At 42.9% G+C, this 25,744-nt stretch overlaps 1 protein-coding gene across 6 annotated transcripts in view; it reads left to right on the top strand.

Annotated features, from left to right (window-relative positions):
- Positions 1-1,968: 1,968 nt before the first annotated feature.
- TBC1D24 (TBC1 domain family member 24) overlaps positions 1,969-25,744 on the top strand; it is a 29,195-nt gene continuing 5,419 nt past the window's right edge. Inside the window, exons 1-9 of one of the 6 annotated variants that reach the window (XM_082772103.1) lie at positions 1,969-2,046; positions 5,208-5,243; positions 11,361-11,593; positions 13,330-14,362; positions 16,282-16,299; positions 20,775-20,933; positions 21,892-21,955; positions 24,742-24,837; positions 25,268-25,502. In XM_082772103.1, coding sequence (XP_082628229.1) covers positions 13,404-14,362; positions 16,282-16,299; positions 20,775-20,933; positions 21,892-21,955; positions 24,742-24,837; positions 25,268-25,502 — 1,531 coding nt within the window. In that variant the 5' untranslated portion in view covers positions 1,969-2,046; positions 5,208-5,243; positions 11,361-11,593; positions 13,330-13,403. Of the gene's footprint in view, positions 2,050-5,207; positions 5,244-10,466; positions 10,894-11,069; positions 11,095-11,130; positions 11,253-11,360; positions 11,594-13,329; positions 14,363-16,281; positions 16,300-20,774; positions 20,934-21,891; positions 21,956-24,741; positions 24,838-25,267; positions 25,503-25,744 lie in introns of those variants that run through there. The other 5 variants (XM_082772102.1, XM_082772107.1, XM_082772104.1 and 2 more) reach the window with 5 other exon arrangements.

Raw genomic sequence — 25,744 nt, 5'->3', positions numbered from 1 at the left:
CGCCGTGGTTTTTAGGGTCCTAATTGGGGTTATGTGATCCACGCCGCTGGGCAAGCATCCCAGCATCTTTTCTATGTGACACGCAAAGGATTCACGTAATTATCCCACGGTAATTCCCGGTGTTACCCACAGGAGGTCACACTTTGCCAGGCTTATCAGCTTTGGATGCAACCAGCCCTGTGCAAACAGCATCCCTGCGGGACCAGCAAAGCCAGAGCTTCAGTAGCCCAGCTCAGGGTTTGGCCAATCCCTTCTGCACGTCCTGGACTCCTCTGACAGTGCTCCGGCCACTCTCCTACCCCCTGTAAGGGTGCCGGCCCCTCTCCAAAGCTGTTGCACACCCGCGGGGACAGCTTTCCCACCTGATGGCCCATTCCACCTCCTCAGTGTTTCCTTGTTTTTTATTTTCATTTTCCCTTTTCTTTTCCCCATCCAGCCATCCAGTCCCTCTGTTGCCACTGACAGAAAGACTCCGTTACATCCACACATGCCTAGACCATACCCCTAGCATGGTTTCATAACAAAATGAGGTATGTCCAACTGCATGCATTGCTGTTCAAATATGTTCCAGGAAAATGAGAGGCAATGTGGAAGAGCATCACCATGCAAATAAATGGTTCAGCATCAGCTCACCCATTTTCAGGCTTCAGAAACACAAAATAAAAACACAGTCAAGAGAAAAACTCATAGGAAACCAGGTTTCACTGAACACTGTACTCGTGGGACTATTCATTTTGCACCACATGAAAGTTCTCCAAAACTCAGGGGAGTTGTTGACTGGCAGCCCTATAACCCAATATCTCTCATCAATCCCCAGAAAGCCTTTGCAGGCTCATTGCCCTTGGTGCAGTCACTGGATCTTGCTCTTTATTTGAGTTGCTGCAGTGCTTGGAGCCTGAGCGTCCCTTGGTTTCTGTAAAAGCTGCCGGCAATGAACATCTTTCTCCAGGAACAAAAGTAGATGCGCTCAAACACGTTCCCCATCAGCATTCAGCCAGTCGAGCATGGTTTTCACCCACTCGCACGTAGCCACAGACAGCACAACAGCTTGGGAACAGGGCACTGAAGGTTATTCACGTGGCCGTGCAGTCTCCACGGCTTTAAGGCAGCTCACGGCACCCACCCTGTCCACACCATCTGCCATTTCTTCACCATCTACCGCTCCACAGGCTGCTCTCCCCTTCACGCACACAGCGCTCCCCTTCTGACAGATCTCCCTGCGCTGACCTCAGCTCTGTGCCGGGGTCTATCTCCTGGAATCCAGCCCCCTGTGGCACCTGGGTGAATGGTAAAACTATCAGGCAGCGCACAGACTTCGGTGACAAAAGTGTCCTCATTGCGCTCCTAAAATCTCTCTGAAATCACCATGGAACATCAGTAGATAAATCTGAAGAGAGCCTTCGATAACTTCTGCTTTTTGAGCTGTTCCCACAGCTCTGGGGGCTCCCCTTTGTGCCCAGCATTTTGTTGTCCCCTCTGGGCCTTCCTCGCAACCCCTTGTGCCTCCCACCAGCTGGAGCCCTCTCGGGGAAGGGATTTGTTATCTGCTTGGCAAGAGCCTGCGTTGCACGCCGGGTACGTTTACAACGCCGTATAAAAGATTAGAACTTTATTGGCCACTGAGGCGTGCCGAGTTAATAATCTTTAACGTGGTGGCTATTTATCCAGCCGCACACAGCACGCTGCCGCCGAGCCGAGCCCAACAGCCACCGCAGCCACCCTGCGGCTTAGCAACGAGCCGGTCCTGCCCCGGCCGTCGCAGGCTCGGTAGGAAACCACCCGGCCCGGGGCCGAGCCCGAAGCGCCCCGCGAGGAGCCCCGGGGCCGCGCCCCCCTCAGGGCCGCCTCAGGGCGGTGCCGCCGCCTCGCGCCCCGCGCCCGGCACGTGCCCGCCTCACCGCCCGCCCGGCGGCGCGCATGCGCGCGCGCGCGGCCCCCGCGGCGGCGGCCGGCCTGTGCGCGTGCGCGCGGCGCCCCCCGCGGTGCCCGCGGCCGTGCAGGCTGGGGGCGCGTGCGCGGGGCCTGGCGGGAGCCGCGGCGCTGAGGGCGGTGAGGGCGGCCGGGGCGGAGGGGGGGGCCGCGTCCTGCCCGGTGCCAGCCCCGAGCACCGGCGGGTCCCGGGAGGGTCCGGGCGGGGGCCGGCGCTGCTCTGGGCGTGCTGAGGGCCGGGCGGGTGGCAGCGCCAGCGCCCCGCTGTGCGGCGGAGCCCCCCGGGTGGGTGGGGGGGGGGCGGTGGGTGTGCGCCTGAGGGGTGCGGAGCCCTGAGGGGTGCGGAGCCCTGAGGGGTGCGGAGCCCTGAGGGGTGCGGAGCCCTGGGGTCCCGCTGCTGGGTCTGGGTGTCCCCGGGGGCTGCCCCAGCTGTGACCTTCTCACCGCTTTATTTTCATGCTGCTCTTCAGCGAGGGGCTGCGTGTGTGCTGGGAGTTGGCTGCGGGGATGCCGGGGCTGGCAGAGCCTTTCCCACTTGACCCCGAGCTCGAGGCCCCTTCCATAACCTGACCGGGTGCTGCTCAGCCCCCCTGTGCCAGCACACGGGCACACAGCGGGGGCACAGCCTGCGGCCGCTGCTCCAGGCCCTGGCGGTGTCAGAGGCACCGGGAGGGCCGGGGGCCTGCGGGTGTGATGTGGGGACAGGGGGGGCTCTGCACGGAAACACTGCCTCCAAGCTGGGCTTGTGTCCGGCTCTGTAAGGAAGCTGGGGCATCCGAAAGCTTGTGTGGCGTAACAACAAGCCAGGTAGGATTGTCAGAGTGTCTGGGAACGCTCAGGGGATGAAAACAACACAGATCGCATCTAGGTGTCACCAGAAAAAAGAATTCCTTGTTAGAATCTCCTTCGTTACACAGCCACTCATGGCTAGGTGGTGTTGCCATAGGCATCTATCTTACGATGGTTGCTTTGCAGAAGCAGCACTGAGAACTTGGTTCGAAGGGCTCCAGCCACGTTTTATATCAGCTCTTTGTTGCTTCCAAGCAATGCATTATACTTCTGTCCTTTGTAATTTGTAAAATAGCTGTGGATAATATTGCGCAATAGCTAGCTACTGACAGCCTTTGTACTGAATGGCTTTTCTTTCATTAATATTTGAAAAATTGCAGGTGTTTGTGTGGCTAGAGTTTGAACACTAGGGGAAGAGCCTTCTGCTTCTCTTTCTTGCTGTTAATAATTAAATGTTGCCAAGTAAAGTTTGTAACAAGCTATCTGTGGACTTTCCACATTCAAGTGCCTCTGCTCATCCTAACTCTCCTTCTATTGTAGCCCTTTGTTTCTCCCCTTGGTTTTGTTTCTTCGTTCTGTTAATTTGAAACCTTGAAACAGCCTCCCCGGGCCTCTGATCAGCTGTGTCATTTGGGTTGTTAAAGTAACCTGAAAGAAGTTACACCTGCACTGAAATTTTTGTATCCAGAAATTCAAGGCAGGCAAGCGTTAAAGCAAACCAGTCCACGCTGCTTGTGTCTCTTGCTGCCTCCAACATCAAGGTTATTGCGATCTGATAATACTGCCCTGGCATTTGTTTAGGTTGTAAGGGCCTCTGCTTCGGTGCTGAAGCTGGATGGAGTTAATAACAGGCAAATTATTGGCAACAGACCGTAGATTTTGGTCCTTGGTGTTGTAGCTCTTTAAGTTGCATTCTGCTCCACCCATGAGGTTGGAGGGGCTGTTAGAGCTGCTTGTGTTAGGCTGTGTGGGTACGTGCTCCGAGGTAGGTGGGTATATGGTAACGCTTGGAGTAGGTGAGCTGTGATAGTGGCCTGAAAGAAGCATTGCTGGTCTCCACTTATGGCTTTGATTTGTGACTGAGAATTAAAGAGCTAAAATTTGTTTTGGAAGTCTGATGTGTTCATCTGGGGATGCCTTTATTTGCAGGTATAAGTGGAATATTTGGATATGTTTGCATAGCACATACCCTGGGGACGAGGGCTTGCAGTGGAGTTCATTTAAGTAACGCTGGTCGTCAGCCATTTAGTTCCCTTGTACCTGACCAGGCAGTCACGCGACCTGTCTGATACAAAAATAGGCAGAGCTAATTGCACTATATTAATGATTGACTTGCTTGGATTCTGTGTGTATGGGTGGGAGGGCGTGCTGGAGGCGTCCAGTTGTGGAATCAGCTGTTTCTCTGAACTAACAGATATAAGCGCTCTTATCTGCGTTGTTCATGCACTTAGGCTTCACCATATCTCATTTGTTCTCTTGTTTAAACTTCTTGGGTCAAAGGACAGCTACCTGAGCTTCCAAATGTTGCAAAAGACCACGCGTTGTTGATTCCCACTGTCTCAGAGAAAGAGTTTGATAGCCTGACTGTTTTATCGTGCTTGGTATGGACACGGCTCTGTTCTGTTACCAAACAGGTGTAACATCTGTGTGGCTACACCAGCGCTGGGTTATTTTGTTAGAGTTTTCAGGAGAAAATGACTGAAGGAAGAAATACCTCACGTAAAAAGATGCTCTCATGACCTGATTTTGCAGTCATTAAAAATGCTTTATTTCAAAATCTGCTAGGCTGAATATAACGCATTTGAAAAGAAAACTAATGTTTATCAAATTAATTCCAACTTTCTTACCTAATAGGACAAGAGCCTGGTCTAGTGACCGCTATCAGCTTACTAAGCTGATTTGAACCTGTGCTGCACTACGTATCTCCAGAATATAGTTATTTTGTTTCAGAACTGGGGATCTTAAGCCTAAGAAGATAAATACTGTAAGCTGTAGAGCTGGTGTTCTACACCTACCTATGCAGAAACTACTGATGTCCTATGAGGAGAGATGCTCTTCAGAGATTACAGGAAGGACACCAAATTCTGTGTTAAACAGGCAATTTCATAGATCAAAACACTGGGGAGCACTGCGGGAGAGCTGGGGCAGAGGAGAACCAGCAATAAACCACAAAGGGAACATTGGCTAAAAATATTTATTACAAAGGTGCCACAAGCAGTAATCCTGCTTGTGGTTTGAGAGACTGAAATGAATTGTTTATGCTGTAAGCACTTTAATAGTATGGTTAATTAGCTGCTGCTCTCTATTGTGAGGGTATTTGCCCCCTTGTTCTCCATACTACAAAGGCAAATATTGGAAGCCGTGCAGAAGTGCAGGCAGATTGCTTTTGTAGTTACAGAGGTCATCGGTGTACCTGATGCATGTGAGTGCTGCCCGTCGCATTCTTTTTAAACGGTCTAATTTTATTATTTTTTTCTCCTCATCAACAGAGCTGGCAGAAGATCTACATGAAGATAAGTTTTGCGGTAAGGATTAATAAAATTCCTTCAGTCTGGGGGAAGGAGGGGTTTACGGGTGCTGTTTGTCTTTTTTGTTTGTTTTTGTTATAATATCTCACTGTATAGAGGGAATGTTTGCTTTCTAATGTAATTCCCCAAGGGGACAAGATTCCTGCTTTACATCTCAGTATGCCTGTAAGCCCTCTCCTCCAGCTGAGAGACGAGCATCTGTGGATTCGTGCAGTGACATTTGGCAGAGCAGACATCAGATACTTCAAGTCCCTTTAAGTTTACTCAGGATAAGCGTGTGGATAAGGAACACCATCTACTGCAAGGCGACTCATCTGTCCTGTGCTCTGAGCCCTTAGCTGTCTTAATGGTCCTCTGACAAGGCTAGGCTTCCCAAAACTTTGCCCCTCTTGTAAAACCAGAGATTAGCGATCTACAATAATAGATTAAAAACTCAGCAACCAGTCTGTGATTATGAATGCCATTTATTTTTGATAAAATACGGTCGCAGTAGCTTGGGAATGTGCAGTGATTGCTTTTACAGTATAAAATGCTGTGTCTGTACCTTTGCTGCTTCAGGACAAGTGTTGATGCTACTCTTAGGATTTTCGTAGGGCATAACTTTTGAAAGACTACAGAAATGAGAGCAATATATTGCTTTATTTTAAGTTCCCTGGAATGTAGTTGTCGGCATTCTGCCCGAGATTAGATCCTCCTTTAATTCTAAAGTGTATTTAGAGCTGGTTTGGTGTTGGTGTCTAAGTTTTCTCTTGTGTGCAGGATAATCTACCTTTTGTACTAGGGTACTAGATTATTGAAGCTTTTATTTTGGGCAGTTTTGGGAAGAAGGAGAAGATACAGAGGTTTACAGAGCTGGGAGAGAATAGATTCTTTATAAATTGACAGCTTTAACTTTGTAATTTTCACAATGCTTATGTTACTGTAAATCAGCTCTTGTTTTCCCAGAGGAAACCTCTATGCCTTTAGCACTTGCTGCAAAAGATAATAAAGTAGTCTGATACGATAAGGATTTCCTACTCCATTTTCAGCTGCCAGCTGAAATTGTGGGGCTGCAGAACTTACCCTGGAATTAACAAGTTCTGTTGATAGCTGCTGGTGTGCATGGCGTGCACCTCCCTGCTTGCTTACTACAAAGGCAAAGAAGCCATGCAGCAATTTCTATAAACGCAGAGTAAGAGTTGTAGCATCACGGAATGGTTTGTGATGGAAGGGACAATCACAGAATCAAAATCATCTCATTCCAGTCTCCCTGCCGTGGGCAGGGACACCTACCACTAGACCAGGTTGCTAGAAGCTCTTTTAGTTTGAGTGTATAATCCAGTCCCTCGGCAGGTATAAAGGATCAAGTGCCTTGAATATTCACAGAGCTAATAAATCATAATCATTTTAAATCACGTCTTGCTATATGAGACTTCTTATTTTCACTGGGGAGATATTAACGGGGTAGTTATCGACATGGAAGATTACACAGCGGAAGAGGTAACTTGTGTAGGGACTTGTGTGTTCGATTAGCCCAGGGTTGGTTGCTCGTTCAGCTGCCCAGCATCTAACTTTGGTTTCCTTTAAGCACTCTGTGACTGCTGGACTAAAGCTTTGCATGTTCATATATTGCACTGGGAGATCTTAAATCAACTTAAACACATTCTGTCATTTAAATTGATAGAAAAGTTACATTCTTGTAAGTTTCCACACCGATATTTGTACTGCTTCCATTAAATTAGTTTTGTTTTGTTTTAAAGATAACAGGAGTTGGGTCATTGATCTATTACCTTGATAGACTTTAAATGCATACTTCATATTTTGAAACTTCTGGTTTCAAAGTAAACATTTTAAATGAGTAACACTTAATTTGTTGTATAAAATAGATTTGCTGCTTAAATTCAGTGTTTTGTTTTGTGTGTGTGTTTTTTTTTTAAATGGAAAATTCTCCCCTAGATGGTTCTCATGTCTGTAACGACATAGGCAGGACAGAAGCTCCTTGTCTATATGTTTGATAACACTTGCTATCCAGTACCCTCTTACAATGCTCTGTTCTTTACCATTTTGCCCCCTTTGTGGAACCATTAGTCTTTTCTTCTGTTCCTTTTTTTTTCCACCAGATTTTTTTTTTTTTTTCAGACCTTTGTGTTGTTTGTTTTGGGAGTGTTTGGGTTTTCTACCTCTGTGGTATCTTCTAATAAGTACAGCTCATGGAATCAACAGTGACAGGAGATGGGAATGAGGGGTTGCTGTTTTCTGTTGAAATGTTTGTAGATATATGGCCTAGACATTCTCTTAAATATAAACTACTGTCATTTATTTATCAGACCAGAATAGATTGTCATGTTTCTGAACTTTTTATTGTAATAAAATGCATGATTGATTAATCAGAGATAATTAAAAGTCCCTGTTTAAGAAGACAATGTTGCCTGTGTTTTCATTAATAAATGAAAGCACGAGATTCTCAGGCAAACCTTCAGTGACTGTGCTTCATCTGCAATGGTGATGTCCACAGAGAAACCATTGAAATGCTTAAAATGATTTGCTCTGCAGCTCTTACCAGTGCTGTCAGACACTATCAGGTCTTCAGCAGTTTCTCAGGGAAGTCAGAAGTGAGTGCTCATTTTGTGTCAACAGGTTTCTAGCCTTTGTCCCTAAAGAGCATGAAAAACAATGGGGAGCAAATATCTCAGCCCCTATTGCGACTGATAAACTAGTGCTAGAGCATTATCCAGAAGCAGGAGCCCAGCTTATTCCGTGGACAGTGCCTAGGGCAATCCATAAAGAGATCGAACTGCATTTAACCTCATCAAAGCAATCCATTGAGCTCTTGTGTACTCCACTAAAGAGGATCGTCAATTCAGAATGCATCAGCATGTTCCAAACTGCTTTCCTACGCATGATGAGCTGGTTGTGTTTGGCTTGTTCTGGTGCTAAATGGAGTGCTTAATTTTTAGCTCTGATATCTTCCCAAATGGTTTGTGGAATGGGAAGTAATTGAAGCTGTAAATGTCACAGGGGATGGCACTGTGATGTCTGGTCTTGTTTCCAGATCCATGTAGCAGAGATGTCAAGGTATGCTGCTGTAAGCTTGGGCTCAGAGAAAACTGCAAGATGTACCAAAGTACTGGGGAAGAAAGAGTGCCTGTTGGTCAGCATTACTTTCTTGCTGCATTGCTTTGTTCTTCTATCGGATTCGTTGGTATATAAAGCAAAAATCTCAGATGTGATTCAGTATTGCTCAAGGATGGGAAATCATCTACTTAGGATTTGGGGTTTAATTTCCTTAAACTGGAGTGAGAACTAATGGCTAGAAATTTCAAGGAAGAAGATTCATCTGTTCATGTGCCTTCTGCATGGGTCACTTTAATGAAAAAAAGTGGACTTGAGCCTTTTCTCTGGCTGCATCACTACAGCATAAACAGGAGACAATGCACTGCAGCTCCAGGAGGTTAGCAGTAATCTTTTGTTGTACAGCAAAAGAAAATACTTGCTTTCTGTTAGCACATTATAAAAACACGTGCCAAAATATCAGTTTTCAGTATCTAGCTGTTCTGTACAGTGCGTAGCAAAGAGCTGTATCAGAGGTGTTTGAAAAGTGATCCTCATTAAAATCAACAACTGTGCATGGGTAAGTTGAAAAATGTTCTCAAAGTTTAGGTTTTGTGTTATACAGTAACTACACTGGGTGCATGTAAAGTATCCTAACAAGCTGTTAATCTGTTGTACAACTTTCAGAAGGCAAAATTGTAAGGCTATTTAAATAGGATAGGGATCAAGGTTTTCCTGATTATAATTTTTTAAGGAACTTTCCTGTGTTTATTAAAATCAGTACCAAGTAGTTTAATCTCGGGTTTTAATCAAAGCTGGAATTTTTAAAATCAAGCATTTTAAAAAAGTTTAGAATATAAATATTTCACTAATGTGGATATATGCACTCTGGGTTTGGAAGGAATATTGGTACTCCACATTAGTTCTAGTTCAGGTATTTCAGTTTGCTGATTCTTGCATTTGGGAAAGAATCAAAAAATTGTTTACGCAAATTATGTATTTGATTATAATTGATTGTTTTATTATACAAATCAAAAAATTATTATTTTAATGAGCTGGAAGTAGAGTTGGTTAGTTTTGTGATTGAAATATTGAAATGCATCTTGCAAAACTTACTAGGTTGCTTTTGTAATGAAACTTGCTAAAGTTGTCCCTAGCCATGTTAGCTTTAGCAGTGTTGTGACCTTATATTCCCTTTGATGAAGGGAAGTCATAATTCAAATCATTTATTTTCTGACTTATGCATTTTTAGATGCTTTCATAGATTATTTTTTTCAAAGGCAGTATCAGACTTTTGACTATACACAATTTTGCTTCATTGCTCTATAAAATTCAGTGCAATTTTCAGATATCTTCTGAAAGTAGCCTACACAACAGTGGGAAGAATTAAGGGGTGGAATGGAAAAATGTGGCTGGACTGGCAAGCTTATTTCTTAAAAATCATGCCAGTTCCAGTTCAATGGTCATTGCCTGGTTTTGAATTATAATGATTATTTTCTTCAGAGTTTTAAACTTAACCTCGGAAAATCTTCTGTCTGTACTGCAGCCATTTTTGGTGTATTTTCAATATGCTTTTTTCTACTTCTCACTTGTTTTTAATTTGCACTTAACTGAAGAGCGAGAAGCTCCATAATACACCAATAGATCCAACAATCTCAAACTTGTGTGGTGGTTGCTACTAAAAAAGGGTGGTGTTCTGTTCTGTGCTAATTCTTACTGTTTTGTAGAAGTCAGTCAAATTAGAAAGGAGAATGGGGACATCTCCTTAAAGGAGGTGTATGGAACTGTCAAGCTTTGCCATTGTCATGAGTAATGTAATTGGCTTTGCTAATTTTTAAAACCCTATTACAATTTTGTCTTAAGAGGTACTTGAAAGCATTCCAGTTCTCCGCAGTTGAGGCGCTGTTATCTAGAGATCCAGGCAGAGGATGCTGCTGCAACGTGGTGCTAACTTTCGTAAAGTTACTTTACCAAGAGGGAAGGAGTTGTGTTGTAATAAGGAGATATAAATGAGTCTCAGTACCTGCAAAAGTGGGTGGGACACAGCCCCTGACCAGCTTGCTCTTTGCTACTGGAAATGGGACAGCTTTTGCCTGCTTTTACCATCAACTCAGAGTTAAACTTTGCTCTTTATGTGGTTGCCAGAAGAGAAAACTTGTACAGAGGGACAGCTGGAGGAAGATTTTGAAGGAGTGGGAGGAGGAAATGACAAAGGCAGGCTAGAACTTTTCTGAAATTTCTTGGGCTCTTCTCCTTAGCAAGTAAATACTCCCAGTTCGAGGCCTGCTGGCTTGCAGTAGCTTTTGGCACAGTGTCGGGAGCTATGCACCATTACGCTGAAGCACACTAATTCTGTTGGTTTTGCAAGCAGTTAAGATCTGGTCATGCTTTAGCGGCCTCGACAATGCCTGTTTGCTTTTCCTGTCTTTTTTTTTCTTGCAGCTGTCTTTTTTTTTTTTCTTGCAGCATTTCGAGCTCTGAGAAGCACAAGCAGCCTGACCTGCTTGCACAGCTGGAAGACTTCTCTCAGCCAGTGTGCTCCAAAGTTCTGTCAGGTTTCCATCCCCTAGCCACTGACTTCAGTGAGCTTGCTGAGGAGCATGCACTCACTAAATCAGTTAGTTTCTGGAGAAACTTCCAGAGGGAAAGATGACATGCAAGCTTTAAGCATGCCTGTGACTCTGAATGGTAGAAAATAGCTATGAATTCATATGAATATATGATATGAAGTGTGTGAATGATAGAAAAAAAAAAGAGTAAGGAGAGAGAAGAAAATTTATAGGGAAAAGGACAGAAAAGTTGTAACTCTGAATATCTTGTAAGTTCTCTCATGAGATGGACATTTCAATTAACCCTCCCTAATGTAGACGTAAGTGGTTCCCAAAAAGTGATGGCAGAAAGGGGAAGCTGTTTCATAGTGGAGACTCCAGCAAGTACAGGATCGTAATGGTTTCTGTGCTGAAGTGACCATGAATTGTATGGTTCAACTTCCTGTACTTTGCTCCCTCCTGAATAGAAATATAATTTTTCTCCACAAGGGTATTGTAGAATTTCAATTAAAGGTAAGTCTCCTGTGTTTCCCAGGTGGAGAATGACAGAAGAATGTTAACTTAACAGAGCTACGTCGACCCTGCAGTGGGCTGCTATCCCACCGTTACTCCTTTGCTGATCCCAAAGACGTGCTCACAAGGAAGCACTGTTCCTACACACCATAATGCAGCCTGCTTTCAGGTCTGAAGTGGAGACAACATGCTGCCTCCTTTAATTACAGTCTGAGCATTAACTTCATATGTGGAAGAACACAACAAAAAGAACAGGTGAGCATTTCTTTATTGTTCTTACGTTCTACAGTGTAATAGATGACTCCCCCAAAAAAACTGTTTATATAAAATCTGAAAAAATATTTGGAGGGAAGGAGCCATCCAAAAGGCTTCCCTGTGTTGCTGACAACCTTATTAAAGAGAAATTAAATTTTGGAGTTTCAGCGCGTGGTTCCAAAAAGAAAAAAATCTTAATTCATTTTTAGCCACGATTTAAAACTATCTAGATTAACTGTATGGCTGTCCAAGCTAATGCTCATTGTATGTTCTGAACTTGAACCAAAATGTTTGTTTTATCCTCCTGTAGTGAAGTAGGAAGGATGAGTCATCTGTCTTGATGGTGTGTCTGCGATGAGTTTCAAATCCTTTTAATGCACTTGCTATAAAAAAGCCCGTGGTCTGTGCTAGTAAATGTTGAGTTCTATGCATCGTCCAGTCTGTTGATACAGGAATGACTAAAGGTTTTCTGGAAGCATTTCAGTAACTGTTGTTGTTGCTTTGACCTTTGCACGTAATGCCATAATTGTACAAATCAGTTTCACGGCCCTGTTGCATTTTATAGGGCTCAGCTGCCTTTGCAGAGCCTGCAGCATCAGTGGGGGTGTGCTCCCTAGCTTTAACCCGGCACTGAGGGCACATTGACAGAGATGTTCCTGCAGTGGACTAACTTGTTGCCTGCTGTCACTGGTGTGTTTCAGTGGAAAACTAGAAGGGGAGATGCGGTGAATTAAAGCTAATTCACGGATGGGCATTAGTGGATGCTGTCTGCTGGGACACGGGTGTGCTTTGAAGCTGGAGTCAGCTGGTAGATCATGTTAACATGTGGTTTGAGGAACCAGAGGCTAGAACCTGATCTTTTAGCTCTCACTGCTCTTATTATAGTCTAGTGTGTTTTTAAAATGGTCTAATGTTGGTGATAGCAGGCCCTCTAGAGGGTGATTTGATCATAGAAATGCATACAAAATCAGAACCAGAAGTCCAGTGCAGTGCTAAAGAGGATTAAGAATCACTTTCATGAAGCTGTTTTAAGCTGCAGTGAGCCTGTACTCCCATCAGAAAGGGTGGTTCTGCTTTGTCACCTTTGCACTGGCACTAACGTTGACATAGGTGACCCTACAGCTGCACGTCTTGCTTACCAAATGCAAAGGAAGAATTGTACATCAACAAACCAGTCTCTGACTGTGTGACCACATGAGAGCCAGTACCAGCATAAAGGAGCAACTAAGAGCACATGGTTGTGTCTAGCAGGAGGTCAGCGTCTCTTTTTACTGGCTGCACAGTCTTGGAACAGTTTACGCTGCTTGCGAAACTGCACAATTTTAGGATAAATAACAGTTGCTTCCCCAGAGAGTTAGGAATAGAGACTGCAAACTGGACAAGCTGTGGATATTTCTGAGTGGGATGTTTCTCTCTGTAAGTAAGAATTTAATTTAAAGCTTAGTTAGGAAGTTTAGTTAGGAAGTTGAGTTAGGAAGTCTACTTCATGTGCAGATGTGCTCAGAATCAGTCTGTGGGCTGGCCATTGATAACAACTTTGATATGAGTTACTGACAAGTACGTAATGAGAATGGAAGTGACGTTTGGCTTAAAAATAAAAAATGCTTATATACTTTTTGCTTTAGAGAACAGCTTTGGCAGTGCGAGAACAAGTTGCATGTATATATGTGTGTTCCTAAAGAAAATGGGAGATCGTCTATTACTCAAACTTTTTTTTTTTTTTTTACTTCTTTCAGGAAAATCTGCAAGACATTTAATGATGAAATAGTCTCAGTTCTCATGATTTTTCTCATATGCTTCTCCTCAAGCCATGGATGAATACAGCTGCTTTGTGGATTGGGACAAAATGGATGTTACTGTCCAGAGCCAGGACGCAAAGGACCTAACCTGCACGGAGTTCCAGGAACTCAAGCAGCTGGCCCGACAAGGCTACTGGGCCAAGAACCATTCTCTGAGAGCCAAAGTGTACCACAAGCTAATTAGCAACATCCCGTGCCGCACAGTGACCCCAGATGCAAATGTTTACCGCGACATTGTTGTGAAGATTGTTGGAAAACGTAACAGTAACTCCCTGCCACTACCAGAGTTTGTTGACGACAGCCTCGTCCCTACGTACTGCTTGAATGCTGAAGGCATTGGGGCAGTCAGGAAGATTATTTTGTGCATTGCAAACCAGTTCCCAGACATATCGTTTTGCCCAGCGCTGCCGTCTGTGATAGCTTTGCTCCTTCACTACAGCAAGGATGAGGCAGAGTGTTTTGAACAGGTTTGCCGCATCCTTGCTTGCAACGACCCTTCCAAGCGGCTCATCGATCAGACGTTCCTCGCCTTTGAATCCTCGTGCATGACTTTCGGGGACCTGGTTAACAAGTACTGTCAGGCAGCACACAAGCTGATGGTGGCAGTGTCTGAGGACGTGTTAGAGGTATACTCTGACTGGCAGCGGTGGCTCTTCGGAGAGCTGCCCATGGTATACATTGCTCGGGTCTTCGATGTGTTTCTGGTGGAGGGCTACAAAGTTCTCTATCGTGTTGCGCTGGCTATTCTGAAATTCTTTCACAAAGTCAGAGCTGGGCAGCCCTTGGAGTCTGACAGCGTACAGCAGGATATTCGGGCTTTTGTGAGAGACATCGCGAAGTCAGTGTCTCCAGAGAGGCTTCTGGAAAAAGCCTTTGCTATCCGCCTTTTCTCACGGAAGGAGATCCAGCTGCTGCAGATGGCCAACGAGAAGGCTTTGCAGCAGAAGGGCATCACAGTCAAACAGAAAAGGTAGGGGTCTCCCCACAGGTAGTCCGAGTGATCTCCACAAACCTGACAGCCCAAACAGTCCGCTAGTCTTGCGTGCCTGGTGGAGGAGGAGAAGAGCTCTGCTGGTGCATGCTGATACCTCTGCTGACTTTTTCCTGTGGGAACTTAGAAAAAGTTATCAGCCCAAAAATTAAGCATTGCTGGGACTGAACTGAGAAGTGTGATGGATTCATAATTACCTTTTATGGGTATATGTTGATTGCAAATATTGCAAATTTCACTTCTGAAATTTGTGATACTCACAGGCTGATTTTAAAACAAAAGACATTTTATTAAAGCTGGAAAAACACTGGTAACTTACTGGGAAGAAAAGTACCCAATCAAATATGAAGGTTCTTAAGATGAGATTATTAGTATAGAACATGAATTTTGTGCCATCCAGTACTGTGAACTCAGGTGCTTCTTTACTGTAAGTAGACAAACACTGTCTGAGGTGGGAATGTTTTCCTCGCCTAGGGAGTTTATTTTATAATAGTGGAGAAATAACTAAGTCTTGTTTTACTTTTAGTAAAAGTATTTAGTAAAAGTATTTTTACTTTTAAAAGTAGTTTGACCACAAACCTTCTGAAAATCAAGGGCATAGTAACCATAGGTAGGAGATGACTAATTTTGTGACAGGTACACATGCTATCTGAAATTAATTATTTTGAAAGAACAACAAAAAAGGAAAGTGAGGATACTAATCCAAAAGATGATTGCATTATCTCTTTTTCAGAAACAAGAGGAGGAAAAGCCCGCTGGGAGCAATGGACCAATGAAATCTTGGTCCATTATAATAGGTAGCCTTAATAAAAGCTTAGCGAAGAGACCTCTGCACGTGTATATCTTACAGCCAGTTATGTTGCTGAGTAAGTCACAGTAGTTGCAAGTGTGTGTGTTCTGTAGTATTGAAATAGCCTTACCCAATTCTAGCCTACAAGGTAACTTACACATTAGCTGAATTTACACGTACATCGTATGCAGAAAGTTATCTCCGTGAACCCGGCAGTCTTTTCTGAGGGTTTGTTTTTAGATTTACAATTTGGTTTACACCTGGCTTGTGCTTTACCTTGCTTTTCTCTTGGAAGAGACTGTTCTGCCAGTCTCAAATGTGCCAAGGCGCTGAGCCACTGGAAGGTCACGTTGGGTAGAATTCCAATCATTGCATTCAGGACTTGCAACAAGCAGTACGAACTCTTGCAGTTTGTGTATATTACCTTTCATTCGTGTACTGAGGTTCAGAAGAGCTGTAATATCCTTTCTGAATATATCAGTATATTCGTCAGCAACAGAGTGAGAGTTAAACAGAAGATCCAGCTACACTGAATGTTGTAGAGGCATTCTCACTCAGAACAGTGGTGCCTTCAAAGCAAAATGTAGTAAATTTATACCCAAGTAAGTCCAGTAGGAATTACCTCAGCAGGCAGAGTTGCTAATTAAAAACTTTTATCATCTTTACTTTTTCAAACATACTTCTTATTCTCCATTATCTGGGTACTGCTGTGAACTAGGCTCTATTTGGATCCTGGTGTACACAGATGCAGTTGCTGGAGAAGAGCTTTTCTCCACTGCTCAATAAGATGAAAGTTTTCTTGTCTGGATAGATGTGTTTGGCCTGTGCAAGTAGTTAATGAATTATTTTACAATCAAATAACTGAGCAGGCAGCAAAAGGGGAAAAAATAAAAGGTGGAAGATAGAAAATATTTTAACCTAACCTGTCATTTTTTTTTTCCTTTTGCTTGGTGATTCAAATCAAACTGTGCTTTGTTTCTTTCCAGGCTCCTTACATTCACTTTGCCATGGATGTAGAAAATCACTGATCTGTTCTATCTTTTTTTGTCTTTCCTTTTACGTTCTTCTTCTGTCAATTGCATACCCACTGCACCCCTCCTGTTTGCAGTGTGGCATCTCCAAAAAGGTAGGCTCAAACACTCAAATCTTTGCACTTTGCTCGCTTCTTCTGTCTTTGATTGGCTGCTAATTTTTTTTTCTAATCTTGTCACTATTGCTAATGCTGGGGCAAGAGAAGCAAGGCAGCAATTACAGCATCAGATTGCTGCATAACATCTACTGAATACACTCTTGCAAAGTTAGTTCAAAGCACCTGCAGAGTTCTAAGATCGGAGTGTGGGGGAGGAATGGATACAGCTGGTCAACACAGCATTTTTGTACAGCAGTACAAGTCTGTATTTTTCAGGACAGAGAAGCTTGATGTTAATGATGGGATTTAAGTTATCTCTACACTGGAAGAAAAATTGGGTATTTTGTTAGCTTTGTTTAAAAAAAAAAAAAAAAAAAGGTAACATCCTCAGAGTTATAAGGTACTGTTCCATGTCCAAGCCTGGTATGTGCTGTTGCAGTTCACGTAAGGCATGCTCAATTATTTCCTACTTTGCAAGCTTTCCGCAACTAATTGGAAAGATGTTGGACGGAACCCAATTTGGCACGCTCCTACAAGTGACTTGCCTCAATTTATACTACATTGTATTTATTTTTCTGTGGGTAGCTTTTTGAATGAGGCAAGATGACTTTTTGCTTGTGGGTCAAGAAGGTCAGAGTTACTCAGCCATACAACATTAGTGCTTAACTCAGTCATTCATCAAGTCTTGGCCTGGAAAGCATTTCTTAAAGAACAAAAACCAGTGGATTGTAAATATCCGATAAGCAGAGAACGAATAGAGGCTGCCCTGTGATTAGTACCACGGATGTGTGGGTCTCAATTAATGCTTTTGAAACGATTTTTTTGGCCTTGTTGCAGGTGCCATGGGTTAACTTTAGTGAGAGATGCACACTAACATTTGTACTAATTTCTAAAAGCCAGTTGGAATTAATTTCCTCACGTTTTCATGTCTGAAAGAACACCTTAAGAGGAAACTTGTCCAAGTGTGTTTCATATCATATACAGTGGGTTGAGGATTTTGTCTCTGAAAAATCATCTGTTTTTTAATTCTAGCCAAGGAAATCTTCAAAGTTCATATATTATTTTACCTTAGTTACAGGATTCCGGAAACAGCAGAAAGCCTCGATTTCTGCCAGGAAGCACGGAGTTTGGATCTGAGGGGACTGATGTAGGTGCAGGGTGTCTGTTAACGCCAGTCTCAACACAGGATTATGTTTCAGTCTTACACACCTGCAGCAGCCATTTTTGCCTGAGAAGCATATCGCTTACAACACGTTCATGTCCTAACCGAAATTACGATGGCTTTTAAAGGTTATGCAGACCCAGTAAGATTTGACCCAAAACAAAGTAGAGCAGGGAGAAGTAATTTGGTGACTCACAGTTTGGCGTGTGGTATTTGTAAGTTATCTTGGAAAACACACAAGACGTGGCTGCTGTGACAGCTGCTACCACACAAAGGCAACACTGGCTTTATCTTCAGGAGCTCTGAAGTCTCGGAGGCGCTTTGTGTTAATGATATAGCTGCAAAAATAACGTTCCTTCTAAAGCTGCAAATCAGCTGGTTTATTAAACACTTAAATTTTGTTAATTTCTAATCCTTTACTTTCCTTCATGATAATAAAAACTGAACTGTTTTTCTAATGCCAGCAATTAATAGAAAGTTGCCATGCAGATCCCAATAAGTTAATGTGAAGGATTGAGGAAAATACTGATGAGGGGTAATACCTCAATGGGTGATGCACATCTCAGTGCAGTGCCAGGCCAAATTCAGTGTTCTCTCAGGCAGTGGCGTTTTTGTTTTGTCTTGTTTTTGCTGGATAATCCTGAAAGGCCTGTGGTGGTGGTGAAGGCTAAACCTGATTTTCAGCAGCTGGTACAGACCAGAGCCTCTTTTTACTTAGCCAACTTGAAAATCAGCTACCCTCTGAGGTGATGGTTCTCAGCATTGTTAACGAAATGCTGCCAAAGAATGAGAGAACAAACACAGGCTAGTTGCTTGTATCTCCAGTTGCAATTTGCTGAAAAGCATCAAAAAAATGAAGCAGCGCAGGATTTGGTTTTGAGGGGACCGATGGAGCTGAGGGCTGTGTACTGGCACTGGTGTCAACACGGGACAGGGCGTCCAGTCTAGGCACCTACAACTGTGATTTGACTGGGCAATAAGTCATTGTATTTCAAGTACTTAAGTAAAGCAATACTCTAGGTTCCACTCATAGAATGGTGACATGAAATAGAAAATGATTCATGGTGATAGTCAGGAGCCAGCCTGGAGTACTTTTAAATGGCCAGGTGACTGTTCAGTGCTTTTTAGCAAACCAGAAGGATCTGTTTGTAACGGAGATATTCCACCTACGTGGAAAAGCTGTAGGAAGACACGGGGTACTGACAGTGACATGCTGCTATGCATACTGCTGAAACACAGGGCTGGAGGGGGTGTGGGCAGGAAAGTCCTCACCTCACCGGCTCATGGCAGCCAGGAGAAGGAGCAGAGGTGAAAGGCAGGCACGCTGCAGTTGAGAGCCTTTTAGGAACCAGCACTTAGGTTTGTTGCCCAAATAGGTCTATGTAAGTGTGAAAAATGTACTGGCTAAGCACAGGAATAATTACGAGGGTTGTTATTTGATGTTTAGTAAGTTTGTTTAAAACTTTGTATATTTGTTACTAAGTCTTAGCCTGTTTATAATCGTTATTTTTTCCTCCAGAAATGCATTGTAATAAACTAATTAATAGCCCTGCATGTTTTTTAATTCCTTGAATGTGGGAAAAATCTTAATTTCTGATGAACTAAAACCAAGGCTTTGTTTCTCAGATCTGTTCATAGTGCCACCAGTCTTTAGCTGCAGACCAGACAGGACCAGGAGGGCTGAGACCAAAAGTAAGGTTCTGAAGATGTGGGTTCAAGTCTTGAGCTGAGACCTAAAGTATTACTCTGAAGGTGTGGGTTCAGGTCTCTGCTCAGACCTTGCAGCAGACCAGTTGATCTCTCCTGTGCCTCAGTTTGCTTTGTTTAAAAGCATAAATAATATCCTAGTCACAGTGATATACTCTAAGTTTTAAAACCCACTAGTACTCGTAGGCTGTTTAAGTAGGCATCCATACAAGTGTCTGACTAACTAAACAGTGCAGGGCAAGAATGCAAGTAGTGACTTAGTTCATGTTGTTAAAGGAAATGCGAGGCTTTTAAATGACCTAAGAAGTCATCTCATGAGAAATGTTGGTGCTAAGGCAACTATGCTAAATTTCCATAAGCATTTCCCAATTTCTCCTGGCAAGCACTGCTTTAAAGTACGGTGAAAATGCTGATTTCTTGGTACTACAAAGGAAAAAAAAAAATAATTAAAATATATATGCGTGTGTAATTTTGGGAGCAGCTAAGATATCCAGATATGTGCAGATATGCAGAATTGAGGTCCTCTTTATGTTCCACAAAGAGAGAAAAGAAATGCAGAACTGTCAAAAAAAAAAAAAAAAAAAAGGAAAATACTTGCAACTCTTCCACAGACTGAACCCTTGCAAACTAAAACTTATTTCAACTAATTGCTCTTCAATAACTTAATATCTTGCATGAGTTTATATGTCACTTCTAACATGTACTTGACCATCACACTTGCATTTTAAAAGACTTTAACATCAGTCGCGGATGCAGTAACACTTGTTTAATCCCCAAGCTCTAAGTTTGTGTGCTTATTTAATCTAAGAAATGAAGGCTGGTTGAGATGTTACTCTTTTTATTACCTTAAAGTGTTTAAAGGCTAAGAATCAGTTTTCATAATTGTATCAGGCCTCTTGGAGAGGAAGCGGGGAGGTTGATTTCTGGTGTGAGCTGCTGGCATTCCCTTACTTTGTGTGTTCAGATTCCATCTGCAACCATGAGGCTAGGAGCTTCTTCACTTCTTAATGAAGTAGAAGTCATTCGTAATGAAATGTTTCCAATTGGTGGAACTTCAATCCAAGCCAAATACTTAAAGCTTTTACAAAGTTGTTTACCATGGTAATAGTGATTTCTCTAAGATTTCTGAGGGTCTTAGGAATTCCCTGATTCCACAATACAGGCAGCACCTTAGAGGGGAAAAAAAGTGCTACCTGTTTATTTCAGACCCTGACTATAGGGATTTTGGTGCTAGTATTTAAGTGTAGAGATGAATTAAATAGCAAAAGTAATTTGTTCATAATTTAAGGTCATGGTCAAGCTAGCAGGCTCACCGTCATGTCCTTTATATATACAGATGCAGGCAACAACAGCCACGCAGAAGTATTGCTCAAAATATTCCAGTAAAACCAGATCACTAGGTCTCAAGGATTATGTTAAGCTGCTGTAGTTTATGTTCTTCACTATGTCATGGCCTTCTGGTCCCATGGGCTGGAGCTTTGGACAGTGGCATACCTGCTAGGGTCGTTAGGTGTTCAGCTCTTTGCTTCTTGCCATCAAGTAATCAAAGACTGTTGGTTTTATTAAATTATTGTTTCTCAATGTTTTATATTGTGTTTCTCAGACAGAATGTGCACTTGGCAGTCCATGCTGAGAACTTCAAGTCTGAAATCGTCAGCGTGAAGGAGATGCGAGATATCTGGTCATGGATCCCAGAGCGCTTTGCACTTTGCCAGCCCCTCTTGCTCTTCACCACCTTGGAACATGGCTGTAGTCTGAGCAGGTAATTATAACTTTCCCCACTCCTCTCTACTGTAGAGCAAAAAAGAGAAACCAATGAACTGTTCACTGGATTGACATACAAGCCACGTCTTGTCAGAACTTGATCTAAAAAGTAGTATGTGATGGAATGTAAACGTAGCAAATTCCTGTTGGCTTCAGCATTTGACCAGGATATTTCGTTTGCCAGAATGTGGAGAGTCATTTTAAGCTGTCAGCAACCAACTGGAAAAATCAAACACATCAGTTAAGAATATACTGCTCTGAGACTGGTTCATTCCCTACTGGTTATAAATTGTTTAACTTTTTTGATGGATCTGTTTGAATATGCTTGTCCAGAGGGAAATAAAGGAATTGGAAACTGGAGGTTCCTCTACAGTTTCCATTTAATCTGTTTGTTCTAATTAAAGAGAGATAAAATAGACATAAATTCTGTTCACAATTGACACTCAAGACTATGATCATAGAGCTCTTAATCATGACATCTCAAATTGAGATACCAAGGTGGGGCACTGACATAGCGCTGTGTGTCCATGAGGAAAAGTAAAAGCAAGCAAAGAGAATGCATCATAATTATTTGCTATGAAAACAGAAGGCTCCTGTATTACAACCATCAGTCCTCAGAACACAACTTCCTTTCTTTTTTTCTTTCTGTTGCCTAATGTAAAATAGTATAAAATGCTGCTGTTGCGATAGGTAGCCAGGTAGTCATTCTGCAGAGGCATGAACAGCTCTACAGAGAGCTAGGTAGAGGAGAAAGAACTGCTTGGTAATGTTTGCATTCAACTGTTATTTGCAATGGACTGTGGAAAGCATCTGAAGGAATATGCATAGGCTTCAGCTATCTCTCTTTGCCAGGCTATCAGTTGAAGGAGGAGGTGGTGTGTATTGTTAAAGTGGGAATGAACTGCAGTTGATAATGGTAGTTGAGCGCTTATTTTTTTTTGTGCTCTGCACTTCAGGTTCTATTCTCACAGTGAGGGACATGAACCAACTCTTCTTCTCATCAAGACCACAGCAAAGGAGGTGAGTGAGGTAAAACACAACTGATGAAATTAGGTTTTAGTCAATTGTGCAAGGTTATTGCAACACAGAACAGTCCATAATGAAATGGAGAGGCAAAGGACGTGGAATTGCTTTTTGTTTGTTTGTTTTTAAATGGTGCATGCTTTAGTTTTTACCACTTCCTGGTTATGGGACTATAAATTCTTGGTTAAGTCTTGCACCCTAGGTCTCAGTCAGTTATTCTAAGTAATGCGGGATGAGGTACTACGATAACTCACTGAGATCTCAGACAGACTCAGTTACAGAATCTGAAGGAGTGGCTGCAGAGGTGTGTTCAACTCATGGTTCATATGGGATATATTCATTTTCTTCAGGATACGAGGAGAGAAAGTAGCAGAATTTAAATGCTATGAATAATACCAGACTAAGATGATCAGAGGGCTGGAGCACCTCTTCTGTGAAGAAAGGCTGAGAGAGCCAGGGATGCTCAGCCTGGAGAAGAGAAGGTTTCAGGGGGACCTCATTGTGGCCTTTCAATACTTAAAGGGCTCTTATAAAGAGGATGGAGAAGGACTCTTTAATTGGGTAGATAATGATAGGACAAGGGGGAATGCTCTTAAACTAAAAGAGGACAAATTTAGACTAAACATTAAGAGGAAGTTCTTCACTGCTAGGGCAGTGAGGCACTGAACAGGTTGCCCAGAGCAGCTGCGGATGCCCCATCCCTGGAGGTGTTCGAGGCCAGGCTGGATGGGGCACTGGCCAACCTGATCTGGTGGGTGGCATCCCTGCCATGGCATGGGGTTGGAGTTAGGTGATCTTTAAGGCCCCTTCCAACCCCAGCCATTCTGAGATTCTATTCTGTGATTCTACATAATCACAGAATGGCCGAGGTGGGAAGGGACCGCCAGTCCAACACCCCTGCCGAGCGGGATCACATCCAGGCGGGTTTTGAATATCTCTAGAGAAGGAGCCTGCACAGCCTCTCTGGGCAACCTGTCCCAGCATTCTGTCACCCTCCCAGTACAGAAGTGCCCCCTCATATTCAGCTGGAACCTCCTGTGCCCATTGCCCATTTGTGCCCAATTCGTGCCCATTGCCTCTCGTCCTCTTGCTGGGCACAACTGAAAAGAGACCAGCTCCATCCTCTTGACACCCTCCCCTCAGATATTTATACACATTGATGAGGTTTCCCCTCAGTCTTCTCTTCTGGGCTAAACAGGCCCAGTTTTCTCAGCCACTCCTCTGAGTTTTGTGTAGTCTGCAAACTTGCTGAAAACGTGATGTGAAAACAAAAGCATTAGCTTTATCTCAAGCTTTAAAAAAATAAGTAAAAAAAAAAATATGCATAAAACAAGAAAGCTTCACAGAACCTCAGTGACCACACTCAAGTACCCTGTGTAATGAATGTCTGTTCTCTGATCTACCATGCTAGACTTCTGAATGTTCTGTGTATAATGTCAAGCTATTCATACAGTATGGAGGATTATATTTCTGCTTGTGTTCCTGCAGGATAACTACCCATTAAAAATCTCCTGTTCTACTCTTTTTCACATCTACCTAATGCTACAGGTTGTTTTGTAGTTCTGTATACTGTTCCTGGCAGTGCCAGACTTACTGACGTGCCGATGGCTTATATGATCCCCATTATATCTAAAGGGAAGAAGGAAAGTACATAAGGTGTTATTTTGCTTCTTGTCTTGGAGTATGTTACAAAGTCTAGCTTTAAGTGATGCTGTTCTCATAGTACAGTTAGTTTCTTACTCCTAAAAAAAAAAAAGTGCACACGGTTCAAACAAAAAAAAAAGGAGATAAGTGGCAGGTCTTTTGGTTGGTGGGGATTTTTTTTTTTCATGTTTGCTTTTGCCAAGGGACACATTCTTTTTATTACAATCTTTGCGTTTTGGAAAGAGGAAAACTAGTCTTCTGTTTTTGCTAGCTCTCATGCATTCCATTATAGCAGATCAAACGGCATTCTAGGCTTTTTGTTTACTTCATGCATGTGCTTTTATCTATATAACAGAATTATTTTTCAATACTTTTGTCGTAGGAGTTGTGTTTGTAATGCTGGTGGAAGGTAAACAGCAAGTGTACCTTGAAACGATTCAGTTTAACCGTAGTTCTGAAAACATGCAGTATTGCTTTCATCTCATTCTTAGAGATTCATTGCTTGGTCTGCCTCCACGTGGCAGTGATGCTTGTTGCTGGTAGTGAGAAATTCTTCCAGTGTGAACAGGGGAGCCCACAGAAGAACTCAGCCACGTAGAGCTGTTTTTCTTTATCAGAAGCTAGCAAGCTCCATGCTGTTCGAATAGGCTGCTTTAAATATCTGAGCTAGTTTAGAATTGACCTAACTAGACTGATTTTAACCTGCAGTTTGAAATGGAGAGAGAGCCCAAGACTACTATTTGCTAGCAAAAAATAAAAAATTAAAAAAAAAATCAGCCAGAATTACTCATACTGTAACTTGTGGTGATACTGTTGCTTTGGGTGCCAAAATGAAGCAGAAATCAGGATTTACAAATCTGGAGTGATTTGTGTTTTGGTAGCTGGGATTATGTTAGAACACTTTTCCTTTAAGGCCCATGAGATATAAAAATAATTCATGAAACACTTGGTATTTGAAGGGTACTCTGTAGATTAAAGCATTTTAAATCTATATATAAGTACTTGTGCTGTCTTAATCCACTGTTCTAGAAAGTTTCTAAAATTAAACTAAATAGAACCTTCAGTTCTGGACTCTGAAATGTTGGTGTCGATTGGTTTAACACGCTTCTTCGATGGAAAACCCTTGCTCTTTGCACTAGGTCTGTGGTGCTTACCTGTCAACTGACTGGAGCGAGCGGAGACGAGGTGGGAACAAGCTGAGTTTCTTTGGAACTGGGGAGTGCTTTGTATTTAGGGTGAGTAAAATATTGTTGCTACGCAGTAGCATGGCAAAACACTGTACGGGTATAAGTAACTCATGCTTTTCTTCAAGCTGAAGGGGCTGGATTATATGCCCTGCTAGTTTCTAAATCGACTGAGCTCTTAATGTTGAGTGGAAAAAGTTTTACTTCTTGGCTTTGTGGTAAGACATTTATTTCCCCACGCACAGAGTATTTTCTAACAAGATATATTAAGGTAACATGGGAACCACTGCATCATTTCTTCAATCACTTAAAAAGCAAAGGTATAAAGAAAAATGACATCTGACCTAAAACACAGTTTGGTCCAATCTTCACTTTGGTGCAGGTAGACTCTAAGGGGCTTGAATGTTGTTTTCTCTGCAGAGCTTTCAGCATTGTGAATGTTCATTAATTTAAAGTTTTGCTTTTCTCCTCACCTAAACAGCTGCAACCAGAAGTAGAGCGCTATGAGTGGGTAATCATAAAACACCCAGAACTGGCCACAAGTGGTTCTGAACCAGAAAATCACATCTCACCAGCTTCCAGCAACCTTTCATCCCGTAGCCTTCCATCAGACCCATCAGATCGCCTTTCTCCTTTCTTATCAGCTCGGCACTTCAACTTGCCTTCCAAAACAGCTTCCATGTTCATGGCTGGCAGCAGTGAATGCATCATTATAGGTAAGTCAGTATGAAAACTCAAGCATATATCTGACCAGTTCTTCCTGTCAGGTTTAGATAAGAGTGTCACCTATGTTTACCACATACACATTTCAGTATTGCTGCAGTTAGAGAGAAGTGGCCAAAGCCTGATGTCATTACCCAACCAAACTTTCCATGGGAAAACTTAAACGCTGTGCATTTTAGAATAAGATCTTTGACAGTAAGTCATAGTTTTAAGCACAGCCATACCTTCATCCTGC

This window comes from Aythya marila (genome assembly GCF_965140915.1).
Source record: "Aythya marila genome assembly, chromosome: 15".
NCBI lineage: Eukaryota > Metazoa > Chordata > Aves > Anseriformes > Anatidae > Aythya > Aythya marila.
The sequence above is the reverse complement of the archived record's forward strand: the minus strand, read 5'-3'. Positions and strand labels throughout refer to the sequence as shown.